General features: G+C 36.1%; 1 protein-coding gene across 1 annotated transcript in view; it reads left to right on the top strand.

The window, feature by feature from the left end:
- Positions 1-14,356, top strand: part of COG5 (component of oligomeric golgi complex 5) — a 441,109-nt gene that overhangs the window by 269,606 nt on the left and 157,147 nt on the right. The window contains exons 9-10 of the mRNA XM_007504435.2: positions 3,784-3,893; positions 3,970-4,047. Of these exons, the coding sequence (XP_007504497.2) occupies positions 3,784-3,893; positions 3,970-4,047 (188 nt within the window). The remainder of the gene's footprint in view (positions 1-3,783; positions 3,894-3,969; positions 4,048-14,356) is intronic.

Genomic DNA, 14,356 nt, shown 5'->3' with positions numbered 1-14,356 from the left:
ATCATTCTGAATCCAGGTCTGGAACACTATATATACACTATGCTATTTAGCTGCTCCTAGTGATCACAGTATTTAGGGCTCTTTCATAGGCAGCAGGGGGTACAAATATGAATAAAATATGGTCCATTTCCTCAAGAAGAAATCTCTTAATTCCTTTTTTCTCTGCTTGTTTGAAAACTGTTAGATTTAAAATGGTTGAAGGCCTTAAACTGTAACAGTTAAAAGAGTGATGTTTTAAACTGTAGTGAGTTAAAATGGTGGAAGATATAAATTGTTATAGATATAAGAGAGGGTGAGTAAATTTGACCGCAGAAAATATGTTTCACTACAGTATCTTGGTTTTTAAATCAAATATAAGGTGGTCGCCAGGGAAATATTCCCAATTATTCAAATACCCAAGTCAACTGGGTTTTATAGAGATTTTAATTAATACAAATGTGGAATTAAAGAAAAGAGTGAAAGAGAGAAAAAGGAAATAAGTATGAAGGGCCTTAAGCCAACATGGCCTAGACCTGAGTCTTAAGAGAGAGAGATCAGTCAGTCAGTCTTTTAACACTCACCACAAGGTCTGTCTAAGCAAGGATTCTAGTGACACCAGGCCAGCTCCATCTCAGCTGACTTCACCAGAGAGAGTTCCAGCCAGAGTCCTCCTTAAAGAGCCTTCCAGCCAGAGACTGTTCCAAAGGGCCTCTCTCCAGAGCCTCCAGAGGGACAGAGTCCCCTCAGAGGAGCTCCAGCGAGACCTCCTTAGAGATTGTCCTCCAAGAGCTTCCCTTCTCCAGAGCCTCTCTCAAGAGATTCTTCCCAAGTGATCCTCATCAGAGATCCTCCAAAAGGATTTTTTTCCCAAGAGATTCTGCTTTTTCTTATATAGGGGTTTTTCTCCTATGTCATCTCCCCTAAGTCCTTACATCTACCAATCACTGTAGACATTTTCTAAAGGACTATCCATCTGAATTCCTGCTAAGTCGACTAATCTCCTCAGTAAGTCTGAACCAGAAAAAAAATGCTGCTGTGTCAACTAATCTCCTCAGTAAGTCTGAACCAGTGAAAACACAGCTGAGTCAACTAATCTCATTAAGAGAAAACTTGCCTGACCCTTATAGGCACCTAGCATCTCATTGTATCAATTCTAAAAAAACAGGCATGGCTCAAAGAACTCCTTGCCTTATTATAAGCATGGGTCCAAGTACTTTCATTGTTTAGCAAGGAGTTTTCTCCCCTAAAGCAGTCTTAAGTACGGGTGGAGTAGAGGTCCTCCCGTAGCAAGGATTTTTCTCCCCTAAAGCAGTCTTAAGTACGGGTGGAGTAGAGGTCCTCCCATTTCTGATCCTGGCGAGTTCTCATATCAAAATGGGGACTGTTTTCCAGTAGGGAATTTGTTCCAATGGAAGATTCCTCAATGTGGAAAATTTTAACATTCACAATTCTGAGAAATTTCAAGATTTATAAAACTCCAGGGCAATTATCCCTAATAATTTCTTTCATTATGATGTCCAGGCTCTTTTTTTGATCATGAGTTTCAGGCAGTCCAGTGATTCTTAAGTTAGCCCACTCTACTACGCTTTCTTCTTAGCTTTGGGAAAGCAGAAGTTACATGACTGTAGTCCAGCAGCAAATACTGTCACCCATTCTTCCATCCTTTCTAAAGCTTCAATGGCTCTCAGGTAGATGACCATCTTCTGTGTTAAGGATCAGCAAATTAAGGAGGTCTCTGACAATCTTGCCAACAATGACTAAGAGAGTCCCTCTGTGATTGTCACAGGAAAGCCTATCTCCTTTTCCTTTATAGAGATGGACAATGGAGACATCCTTGATCTCCTAGGGTCCTGGTAGCAAACCTATGGCAGAGGGAACCCTCAGAGCCTCCTCTGTGGACACTCCTGCCTTCGCCTCAGGACAGAGTCTGTTACTAGAAACCCAGAAGGATGAGGGGCCTGGCAGTTCCCCTCGCCTCCCCCTCTCCACATGTGCTTGAGGACATTTCTCACATCACCCAGCCCTCTAGAGGTTCACCATCACTGTCCTAGGTGATAATAACTTCTTCTTGTCATGTAACTCAGAAGATTTCAATCAGCCTCTGTATGAGCAATAAATAATGATAGTACAGGTTTTAATCATTGCATTGGAGAAGGACAGAGTAGTATTATAAACTTGAATAGAGATGGGATTCCTTTAAAGCAAAAATAATATCAAAACTAAACTAAAAATAACTCCCACAAACAGAATCTGATAGCATGTAATAAAGAAAGCTATCAACATTTACTGAGGCCAGGTTGTGTTCTATAGTTGTGCCATAGAACAAACCCACTTGTGGGTGTGTAAAAGTCAGTCAGTAAGGCATTTATTAAACACCTAGCATATGTGAGGTATTGTGCTAAGAATATCATATTCATTTCTTCTTTCCACATAATAATATTCTGTTACATAACTTATTTACTCATTCATTAGTTGATTCTCCCTAAAAGGAGTAATAGCAGTGTTTGCCTACCCATGGTGTGAGCCGATGGTCTAAGTCCACAGTTTCATCTTGTAGTCAGAGTAAATTCACTGCTAGTCTAGCCCAGTGTGCACTGTAATGATTTATGAAGGTATAACCCTGGTCTGAGTCCAGGGGATCTTGCATGGGACCAGAGAGATTATGCTGCTAATCCAACCATTCTATGGCTACTACCACAATTTCTTACCTATGGACCAAATTCATTATATAGAATGGAAAATGAGATTTTTTATTTCCTTTGATTTCCCTTCAGTCTGGTCCTTTTCTAAGATGTTATTTGGAGTAGTTGTAGAGGAAACTTAACCATACTGCTTCCTTATATTCCACTAATTATTCTGGTCCTCCAGAGGGTGAAAAGGGTGATCATTTTACTCTTTTGGTATTACTCTTAAGTCCTTAGATGAAGTAAAAAGGATTCTTTCTTCACCCCTCATAGATAAAAATGGAGTCCCTTCATTACAGACCTCTGAAGGAGCCACATTTTGTTACTATTCCCTGATAGGGTACTCTGGTTGTCAGTATGGGTTAAGGCTTAGTATTAGCTCCAACCTTGGACAGGCAAAAAGCAATTGTTTTTTACTTACCTTGATAGAGATTTACCCAAAACCATGGTAGATACTGGAGACTGTTGTCTGTGTTAAGAACCTAATAATCCAAGTACTGTTCTTGGTCAGATCATTCTTGTGACTTTCTTTGCCTGGCTAGGAAAAAAAGAGACTCAGGCTTGAATCATTCTTTTTTACTTCCTTGTCCTTTGAGATATAAAAGACCCACAAGCCTGTAGAGAATTGGTACTGTGAATTTTTTTGTAGAATTCAAATTGCCCCAGAGGGGTTACCTTTCTCACCTAACATTATGAATTGTTGTGGTGAATGAAGAAGCAGAGGGGATTCATGTTTTATTTGAATTTAATTGGGAATTATGTTTTTAAGCCTTTTCATTATTAATGCTGTTTTAATTTTATTTCATGGTCCACAAGTATCTCATTGCATTCTAACCTGAATCTTTGATCTGTCTAAACAAATGGTTTATACTTTCTCATTTTACATAATGACCTAATTCTATACCTCATTATAGTGATAACCCTAATTTCCCAAAGGCTATGTCTATAGAGGCCAAAGTCATTCATTTTCAACAATAATGCCCAATAGGACCCCTTCTAGTGAAATCAGAAATTTTTGAATTTTTGAAGTATCTATGCTTTGGTTAATAGTCTACTACTTTAATACTGCCAAAAAAAATATATTTTCTTGCAATGAATCCTTTTTATGTATTTATTGGAGGTCCTGGACGAGCCACTATGCCAACTCCAGGGAACACTGCTGCCTTCCGTGCTACTCTCTGGACAAATATGGAGAAATTGATGGATCAAATTTGTGCTGCATGTGGACAGGTATACAGTATAAGTTTCATGTTCTTTGAATTTCATGAAAAAAAGTGACTGCTGATGATATTCTTCTCTTTTTCAGGTTCAACATTTGCAAAAAGTATTAGCCAAGAAGAGAGACCCTGTTTCACATATTTGTTTCATTGAAGAAATACTAAAGGTACTTTATTTTGTGTTTAATGAAAATACAGTCATTGAGTTGTGGAAAAAGTAGGGAAGAAAATGAACCAACATGACTTTGATGGTCCCTTTCTTTTGATTAGCTTCAAGACATTTATTTTTGGGCCAGGACTGACCAGCCATTTTAGTACTATATAGGAGTGAAATGAAACTTTACTAAATAATCTAAAAGTTAATAAAAGGAGGCTTGCTTAGGCAGCAAGAGAAGGAGATACTGATATTCAGTGAGGACATCATGTTGATTCAGCTCAGTATAGGTTTCTGGTTGTTAGTCATACTGTTGGTCCTTAGAAACCTCAAAAAGGAAACTAGAGCTCTTTAAGGACTTTTGTACCCTGGTGACTAGAAAGTCACATCAATTCCCCATGTTTCTTTAGCCAATCAAGCTCAAGGATAGTTTAAATATCTTTTAAGGAAAAGAACCACCCTAACTCGTTTGGATTAGGACCCCAAGGAAAGCTAGCCTACAAGGTAGAATCGTTGGAAACACTGTACCAATCATAGCAGGTAACAAGGAAATACATTTATTTTAGATAAGATGTTTGTAGATATATATCATTTGCATTGTGAAGTAGATATAGCCTGTGAATTTTTGTTATAAAGCAATTTTCTTTAAAACAAATCTTATTTTTACATTGAATGGCACTTAAGGAAATTAAAGGACTAAGATGAAGACCGGCCTTATAGTTTGCTAAAGGTTTTAGTACTCCTTAATACTTATTTTTTCCAAATAGTATTAAATTCCTTGTTTTAGGGTCCCTGAGCTCTATGACCTGGGACCAATCACTTATCCTTTTGAGACCATAGCTCCCTCAGCTTTAAAGAGAGTTGAACTTAATGATCTTCAAGATACTGTTGTGGGAGGCTGGAGATTAACCCTTGGTCCAGGGAGGGTGACCTTTCAAGAATGACAGATTCCAGTGGAAACCCTTTAAAGATAGAGAGATTTATTTAGGTTGAATGGGCAGGAGGCAGCCTGCAGGACCAACTGCCTCCCTGAACAAAGAAAAGTTCAGGATTTTTGTATCCTAAAGGGATGAGCTCTACATGACTTGGAAAGGAAAGAGAGGGAGGGAGATGAACAATGGGAAAAAATAGGGGGTGTAATCAGGGGAGAATAGATAACAGAATAGGTGCCTTTGGGTCTGGGGGCTTAAACATAAACATACATCATTTATGACATCCTGATCATAAAGATGGGTAAGTTACTCATCTAGGGAAACCTGGGGATATTTGAGATCATAAGGGATATTTGAGATGTAGGGATCATAAAGGTGGATAAGTTATCTGGAGAAAACTAGTATGTTTGATATGTAATCAAGAGGTATCCCTTCATGCTCAGACCCTCATCTTAAGGCTAGTGTAACCAAAGCTTAGAGATAGAGGATCCTATGTTTGTTCAACTTTCAGCCCTACAAAGTGAATTCCTCATGTAATATTTTGGTGTACTAGGGGACCCTGGTGCCCATCACAGTACCTTCAGGAATATGGTTCTTTGGTTCCAGGGTTTGGACAATTAGTCAAGTTTCTTTCGGATTTGGAAAAAGAGATATTAATACACATTTTCTTGATTTGTATTTGTATGAAAAAATAACAAGGTGCTTTTGTCAGCTTGAATTAGTCATTGTTATAAATTTATTGATGGCTTATATAATTAATATCATGCATTCATTTTTGCAAGCAAGCACTGCACATGAAGTGTTTCACCCATCTGTTCTCTTAGCTTTGGCAGTCATCCCCAAATTTATCATTTTTACTCTTTCCATATAGTGTCCCTGATATAAATACCTTCACTTACCCCTCCATATGTAGAATTTCTTTTCCTTTATAGAACAATTTGCTTAATGTTCTATTACTATCCCAGGATTGGTAATATTGAATCTATTATAGATAATCAGAGTTTTTACAAAGCACAAAAATAATGTCTATGAAAAAGAAATTTATCTGTATTGCTAAATTAAAATATAGTATTCCCCCTAAAAGGTATTCCCACATAAAATATGCTTTAACCACTTAAGATATCATTTTTTTTCTTTTAAAATTATATACCTTCTAATAATCTATACCAGGTTGGTTGAAAAGATATTCTAAAATGTTTTGAAATATAAATTATCAGCATAGTTGATTTTAAGTCATTAGGTCAAGGGTTTTCTATTCAGAGGATTTTGTTTAGGAGAAAATGTTCAATATCCTTTCAGCTTCAGTGAACTTGGTGACTGATCCAGACAGAAGGTCAATGTGTTGTGGATAGACCTTGAATGCATTGAGCCCTGAATACTGGGGGGTTGCTACCCAATTTGCCAAAAGAGCAGAGGAAAACCAATGTTATCTATCATGGTGGTACTAGTGATGTAGTGGATAGTTTGTAGAATCATATTTCAGACGTTTAGCAGCTATATGACCATGAATCATTTAATCTCTCTGAACCTGTTTCCTCATCCAAAATAAGAGTTTGGACTAGGTAAATTCTCAAACCCTCTCCATCATTTAATTTAGCCCTCTTTGGGCCTTTGTTTATTTTTCCACTATATATTTTTGCATCTAATCAACTCATTCCCCCTTTCTAACTTGGAAAGTGTCTTTGTCTCATGAAATTTGTTTAAAAAAAATAAAAGCTTAGGATTTGGCAGAAGGTTTATAGCATCCAGACCAAGCAAACATTGTCTCAAATTATAAATTATGTTGTAGTCCAGATCTTCTCATATCCAGTCCAAGGTTTAAGTTGAGGATTGAAACCAGATGCATGGTGGTCTTGCTTATGCATCAATCCTACTCTTCTTGTTATGGGCCACAGGAAACTGCCTATATCAAAGGGACTCTTAGTTTTCTTAACCACTAGTTATTATACTTCTTAAGGTTAGCCTTTGTGAGGTAGGACCTTAGGAAAAGCTGGGGGGAAATTAGCCCAGTCCATGTGGCAGAGACTAAGGTTTTTGCTTTTTCATCATACCATAATAGCTGAGTGAAATAGCATGGGCTACTGAACTGAGGCCTGATGCTTAGCTATTTCAAGAATGAGCTCTACACCAAGGCCTCAATTTCTTTATTAAACAATTATCTTGCTAGCTTAAAATTATTAAGAGAACATCTCACCTATACTACTTTTTCATGCCATTTTTATTAGTCAAGGAAGATATATCCTGATATCATTTCCCATTCTTCCCTTTTCCCTGTCCTCTTTTAAAAATATAATTGCTTGTGTCTAGATTTTATTGCCGTTTTATTACTTCATTGTATGTAGAGAATGAGATGTTTTCCTTGAAGAGATGGGGTCAACATGCTTTGTTTAGGTAGAAATACATGTTTCTCAATTCAACCTTATTCCAAAGAAATCTTTATCTTCCACAAAATAAGCTTATTTTAAAATCATCCATTTGGCATTCAAAGTTCTCCACAATCTACCTCTAGACTTTTTACTACCCCCACTCCCATGCCCCACATCCCCAGTGTACTATATAAGCCAATGACATTAGACTTGTTTCTTGCAGAAAATAATCCATCTCTCAGCTCCAGGCTTCTTTACTGGTTGTCCTTCATGTCTGAAATTCTCCCTTTCCTTATTTTTAACTTCAGCCTTCATTTACGTTCCAGCTAAAATCCTATTTTTTACAAGAAGCCTTTCAAACTCTTCTTTGATGCTAATGCTTTTCTTCTATGATTATCTCCAATTTCCCTTGTAGATATTTTATTTTACATAATTATTTGCATGTTTTTTCTCCTATTAGACCATAACTCTCTTGAGAGCAAGATCTATCTTTTGTCTTTCTTTTTATTCCCCAATGCTTTTCAGAGTGCTTAGTACATAGTAGGCATTTAAGAAATATTTATTGATTTATTAACTTAAAAATGCATTTTTACTTAATAAACATTTCATGCTATTTATCATTCAAGTAAAAATTATGCAAATAATTAAAAATATAAGTAGTTGAAAAAATTTTTCTTGATATGTAATAAGCTATCTACTAGGAAAAGGATACTTTTGCCCAAAAAGTACATATCCAGCTAATAATTACCTTTCGTTTTAGTGGAATCTTCCCGGAAGAGCTTTGTTGATTCTTTATCCCATGGAAAATATGTAGTAAATATATAAAGGAGTGAACAGGCACTGTTTATTTCTACCAGCAGCCTAAGTTCTGAAAATACATTATAGCACTAAAGGAAATGACAAAGACTTAAATTCAATGAAAGCTGAATTAATGAATTTTTTCTCTCTATTTGGCAGTGTAGAAACTAAACTAGGTTATATTCTTGTTTTTTTGCCAAGAAGGAAATGTGGAGTTGTATCTTCAGTTTGTTTCTTCAGTTCATTTGTTAATGTAGGTCACCATAAACTTAGGCCAAATTTCCAATCAGATTTCCATTTGCCAGGCTAGTTTCTTTTCTAAAGATACTATCACTTTCTTAAGTTTAATTTTCATTATTTTTTCTTCTATTTTTCAATATTTATATCTATCTTGTACATAAATATTTTCATACCCTTTAATCTACTGCTACCTGGAGAATATTAATACCATCTTGCTTCTGAAAAATTAAATTATTTTCTCATTAGAAATAAAACCAATGGCCAATACTTTTTTTTTTAACCTTTAACTTTGATCTTAAAATCAATACTGTGCATTGCTTCCAAGGTAGAAAAAATGGTAAGGGCTGTGCAATAGGAGTTAAGTGACTTACTCAGGGCTACATAGCTAGGAAGTATCTGAGGCCATATTTGAACCCCAGAAATTCTAGGTCTGACTTTTAATCTACTGAGCCATCTTGCTGCCCCCTTCCATTACTTTTTTTAAAAATTAAGTTTATTAATTTAATTAATTTAGAATATTTTTCCATGGTTACATGATTCATGTTCTTTCCCTCCTCCCTTCTCACTCCCCTCCTATAGCCAACAAATAATTCCATTGCATTTTACATGTGTCATTGATAAAGGCCTATTTCTATATAATTAATATTTGCACTAGGGTGATCATTTAGTCTGTATCCCCTATCATATCCCCATCAACACATGTGATTGAGCAGTTGTTTTTCTTCTGGGTTTCTATTCCCACAGTTCTTTCTCTGGATGTGGATAGTGTTCTTTCTCCCAAGTCTCTCAGAATTGTCCTGGTTCATTGCATTGCTACTAGTAGAGAAGTCCATTATATTCAATTATGCCACAGTATATAAGTCTCTATGTACAATGTTCTCCTGGTTCTTCCCCTTCTGCATCAGTTCCTAGAGGTTGTTCCAGTTCACATGGAATTCCTTCAGTTCATTATTCCTTTTAGCACAATAGTATTCTATATCACCAACAGATACCACAATTTGTTCAGCCATTCGCCAATCAAAGGGGATCCTTTCATTTTCCAATTTTTTGCCACCACCAAGAGCACAGCTATAAATATTTTTGTACAAGTCTTTTTCTTTATTATCTCTTTGGAATATAAACCCAGCAGTGGTATGGTTCCTTCCATTACTTTTTATCCAAAATTAATTTATTTTATTAGATATTTAGTTTTTACTTCAATAGTTATTATACTTCAATAGTGTGCTATATTATTTAGACTACATTAATTGAATCATGGGAACAGTAATAATCCTGTAATACCTACAGATTTTTCTCTGATTTTTTCACTGATATTGTTAGTCTGAAATATTTATGAAATATTAAAATAACAATATCATTTTTTCCCAATGCAGTCTAGCACTTTCTATTTCTCTTGGTCAATTCTGAGCTTGGCACATTGACCATTTTGTATTTATTCAAGACACATTTACATATATGGACAACAGACTGTCCAACTGCATTAGTAACTTGTATAATAGTCATTCTTCATGCACTTAGTTTTTTCTCTATGTGGTTATTTATGTTAAACTTATTTCAGTGATATGACTCTTACAAGGTCAAGGACCCTATTTTCCCCCAGTTTTTTATTTCCATGCCCAATTCATTGATTTGTTTTTTCCTCCATTATATTGAAGTTAACATTTAGAGAACAAATTTTCTCCTATGTACTGCTTTAGTTGCAACCCATAAATTTAGATATGTTGTCTCCATTGTCATTCTCTTTAATGAAATTATTAATTGTTTCCATAATTTCTTCTTTGACCTAACCCTTTTTAAAATTAGATTATTTAATTTTTAATTAATTTTTATTTGTCTTTCCATGAACTTTTATTGATTTTAATTTCTATTGCATTATGCTCTGTGAAGGATGTATTGAGTATTTCTGCTTTTCTGCATTTAGTTGTGAAGCTTTTATGCCCTAAAACATGGTCAGTATTTGGATGTTCCTTTCTATTCCCATTCAGTTTCCTCCTGAGAGCTATTAAATCTAACTTTTCTAAAATTTCATTCACTTGCTTCACTTCTTTCTTATTTTTTTGTTTTTGGTTTGATTTATCTATATCAGAGAGAGTAAAGTTGAGGTCCTTCACTAGTATAGTTGTACTGTCTATTTTCTTCTGAAGCTTGTTTAATTTCCTTTTTAAAAGTTTGGAGGCTAAACCATTTGTTGAATATATATTTAGTACTGATATTGCCTACAAATTTGTTCTCTCTGATTTTTTTCAATGATATTCTTAGTGTAAAATGTTAAAATAAAATAATTTCATTTTTTCCAAATGCAGTCCAGCACTCTTCAGTTTTGAGCTCAGCATGTTGGCATTTTGTATTTATTCATTCCCTATGATACATCAAGATGTAATTTCTAATCCTTTTCTCTTTTAATCAGGGCCTTTTTTTTGGCTTTAGTTTTATCTAAGATAATGATGGCTCTGCCTGCTTTTTTCATTTCAAATAAAGCACAATAAATTCTGCTGCGCCAGTCCCTTACCTTTACCCTTTGTTTATCTCCCTAAATCAAATGTGTCTCTTATGAACAACATATTGTAGGATTCTAATTTTTAATACACTTTGCTAATCTCTTCCATTTTATGGGTGAGTTCATCCTGTTCACATTCACAATTATGATTACCAACCGTGTATTCCCTTCCATCATATTTTCCCCTTTTGATCTTGTTATTTTTATCTCTTTTCACTCTGTCCCTCCTGACAAGTGTTTTGCTTTTAATCACCATCCCCTACTTCTTTCTCCATTCTGTTTCTCTTCCTTGTCATATTCCTCTCCTATTTCTCTATAAAGTAAGATAGGATTCTACACTCAAATGAGCGTGGTTGTTTTTCCCTCTCTGAGGCAGTTCTGATGAGAGTAATGTTTAAGCATTGCCCATCTCTACCCTTCTCCTCCCCTTCACTTTAAGAGGTTTCTTTTTAAATTTTTTTTAAACCCTTATGTTCTGTCTCGGGATCAATACTGTATATTGGATCCAAGGCAGAAGAGTGGTAAGGGCTAGGCAATGGGTGTTAAGTGCCTTGCCCAGGGTCACACAGCTGGGAATTGTCTGGGGCCAGATTTGAATCTAGGACCTCCCATCTCTAGACATGGCTCTCTATCCACTAAGATAGCCAGCTGCCCCCACATTAAGAGGTTTTTAAACACCTCTTTATGTGAGATAATTTATCCTGTTCTAGCTTTCCCTTCTCTTTTCTTTCTGTGCAATTCTTTTTTTTTTCACTCCTTGATTTTTTTTTGCCTATCAGGTCATCTTAATCAGCTTACCATCTGCCCAGATATTCCTTATAACTGCTCTAATACTGATAAAAATTTAAGAGTTACAAATATCATCTTTCCATGTAGGAATATAAACAGTTTAACCTTATTGAATCCCTTAAATTTTCTTTCTTGTTTACCTTTTTATGCTTCTCTTGAGTCTTATATTTGGGCATAACATCAAATTTTTTGTTAAAAGTCTAGACTTTTCAACTGTAAGAGTTAAAATTTGGGGGGAAACTGAGGCAGATAGAAATTAGTTTCTCTCTGCAAGAAGTATTATATTTTTTAGAGGTTTATTAAAGGTTAAGGATTAAAGAAGATACAGAATAAGATAGCATGTTTCTAGGCCCAGAGAGGCCTAGACAACCTCACCTACATCATGAAAAGAGACGTGTCTGCTGGGAAGGGGAAGTTGGAAAGAGACCATCAGTAGGCGGAGAACTTCTTTATATAATAATTTGTGTTCTCGCTCAGGTGAGAATTCAGTGTAATTACAAAGCATTCTGGGAAGTGAGCAAGGACTTCTGGGGACTGGAGTCCTGGATTCAAGTCTCCATTTTTACACATCTAGAATGCTTTAAATTCTTTTATTTTATTAAATGATTATTTTTTTACTGACAGAATATATTCAGTTTTGCTGAGGAGGGAATTCTGAGTTGTAAATCTAGTTCCTTTGCCTCCTGAAAGATCATATTCCAAACCTTTTGATTCTTTAATGTGGAAGCTGCTTAGCCCTTTGTAATTTGTCTGTGGCTCCATGATATTGGAATTGTTTTTTTATCACTCTTTTTGTCGCCTAGGAAGAATAATCAATTTTTTAAAATGTTGATATTCTTCTGGTGATGCTACATGTCTCTGAGTGATTAAATCAACAAGTATTTTTAAGTGCCTACAAAATGGCAGTAACTATGCTATGTTCTATGGAAACAAAGACAAAAGATGAAACAAACTTCTGTAAAGGACCTTACATTCTGTCAAGTAGAAAAGTATATATGTGAAAATATGTACAAGAAATATGCACAGAATAAAACAAAGGCAACATAGTAAAGTGGGGTATGAGGATTTGGATGGTCATGAAAGGCTCTGTGTAGACGGTGGTGCTTGAGCCATAAGCTTTTTTGAGGAAGTGAAGAATTCTTTTCGGCAGAGATAAGCAAGTTGGCTTGTTCATGGCATTGGGAAACTGATTATGCAAAGGCACAGAGATATTAAGTGTAATATTGTGTGAGGATCAAATAAAAGACTGGTTTAGTTGAATAATATAGTATAGAAAGGGGAATGCTATATAATAATAGTGGAAATCTTTTAACAACAGTGCCAGGCCCCACCCTGCCATACCTATTGCCATGCCTGCTGTGATATTTAAAATGGTTGAGGTCTTAAATTGTAGTGAGTTAAAATGGTGGAAGATATAAATTGTGATAGATATAAGAGAGGGTGAGTAAATTTGACTGCAGAAAATATGTTTCACTACAGTGTCTTGTTTTTTAAATCAAATATAAGGTGGTCACCAGGGAAATATTCCCAATTATTCAAATACCCAATCAACTGGGTTTTATAGAGATTTTTAATTAATAATATAATGAGGAATTAGAGAAAGAGTAGGAAATGAATAATTATGAAGGGCCTCAAGCCAATATGGCCTAGACCTGAGTCTTAAGAGAGAGAATCAGTCAGTCTTTTAACACTCACCACAAGGTCTGCCTAAACAAGGATTCTAGTGACACCAGGCCAGCTCCATCTCAGCTGACTACACCAGAGAGCCTTCCAACGAGACCTCCTTAAAGATTGTCCTCCAAGAGCTTCCCTTCTCCAGAGCCTCTCTCAAGAGATTCTTCCCAAGGGATCCTCATCAGAGATCCTCCAAAAGGATTTCTCCAAAAGGATATATCCTCACAAGATTCTGCTTTTTCTTATATAGAGATTTTTCTACCATGTCACCTCCCCTAAGTCCTTACATCTACCAAACACTGTAGACGCTTTCCAAAGGACTGCCCATCTAAATTCCTGCTAAATTGACCAATCTCCTCAGTAAGTCTGAATCAGAAAAAATGCTGCTGTGTCGACCAATCTCCTCAGTAAGTCTGAACGAGAGAAAACACAGCTGAGTCAGCTAATCTCATCAAGAGAAAACTTGCCCGACCCTTTTAGGTATCTAACATCCCATTGTATCAATTCTAAAAACAGGCCTGGCTCAAAGAACTCCTTGCCCCACCATAAGCATGGATCCAAGTACTTTCTTTGTTTAGCAAGGAGTTTTCTGCCCTAAAGCATTCTTAAGTATGGGTGGAATAGAGGTCCTCCCATTTCTGATCCTGGCGAGTTCTCACATCAAAATGGGGAATGTTTCTCAGTAGGGAATTTGAGGATTCCTCAATGTGGAGTAAAATTTTTAACATTCATAAGTCTGTGAAATTTTAAGGTTCACACTGCCCACCCCAGATACCATATGCCATGTCTAGGAGATGTGAAAAAATGTCATCAGGCCTAGTGAAGATGGGGAAGGGAGCAGCTCTGTCCCAGTCCCTCTACCTTTCTAGTAATGAACTCTGAGCATGGGGAGTTGGGAGGGAGGATGGACGAGTGCCCACAGAGAGTGCTCTCTGTGCCATAGATTCACCATCACTGCTATATAATAAGGCTGAAGAGATAGATTGAGTCCTAGTTATATAGGAGTTTTAATGCCAAAGGAAGTTG

This window comes from Monodelphis domestica, chromosome 5, assembly GCF_027887165.1.
Source record: "Monodelphis domestica isolate mMonDom1 chromosome 5, mMonDom1.pri, whole genome shotgun sequence".
Lineage (NCBI taxonomy): Eukaryota > Metazoa > Chordata > Mammalia > Didelphimorphia > Didelphidae > Monodelphis > Monodelphis domestica.
This window is presented reverse-complemented; position numbering and strand designations above follow the sequence as displayed.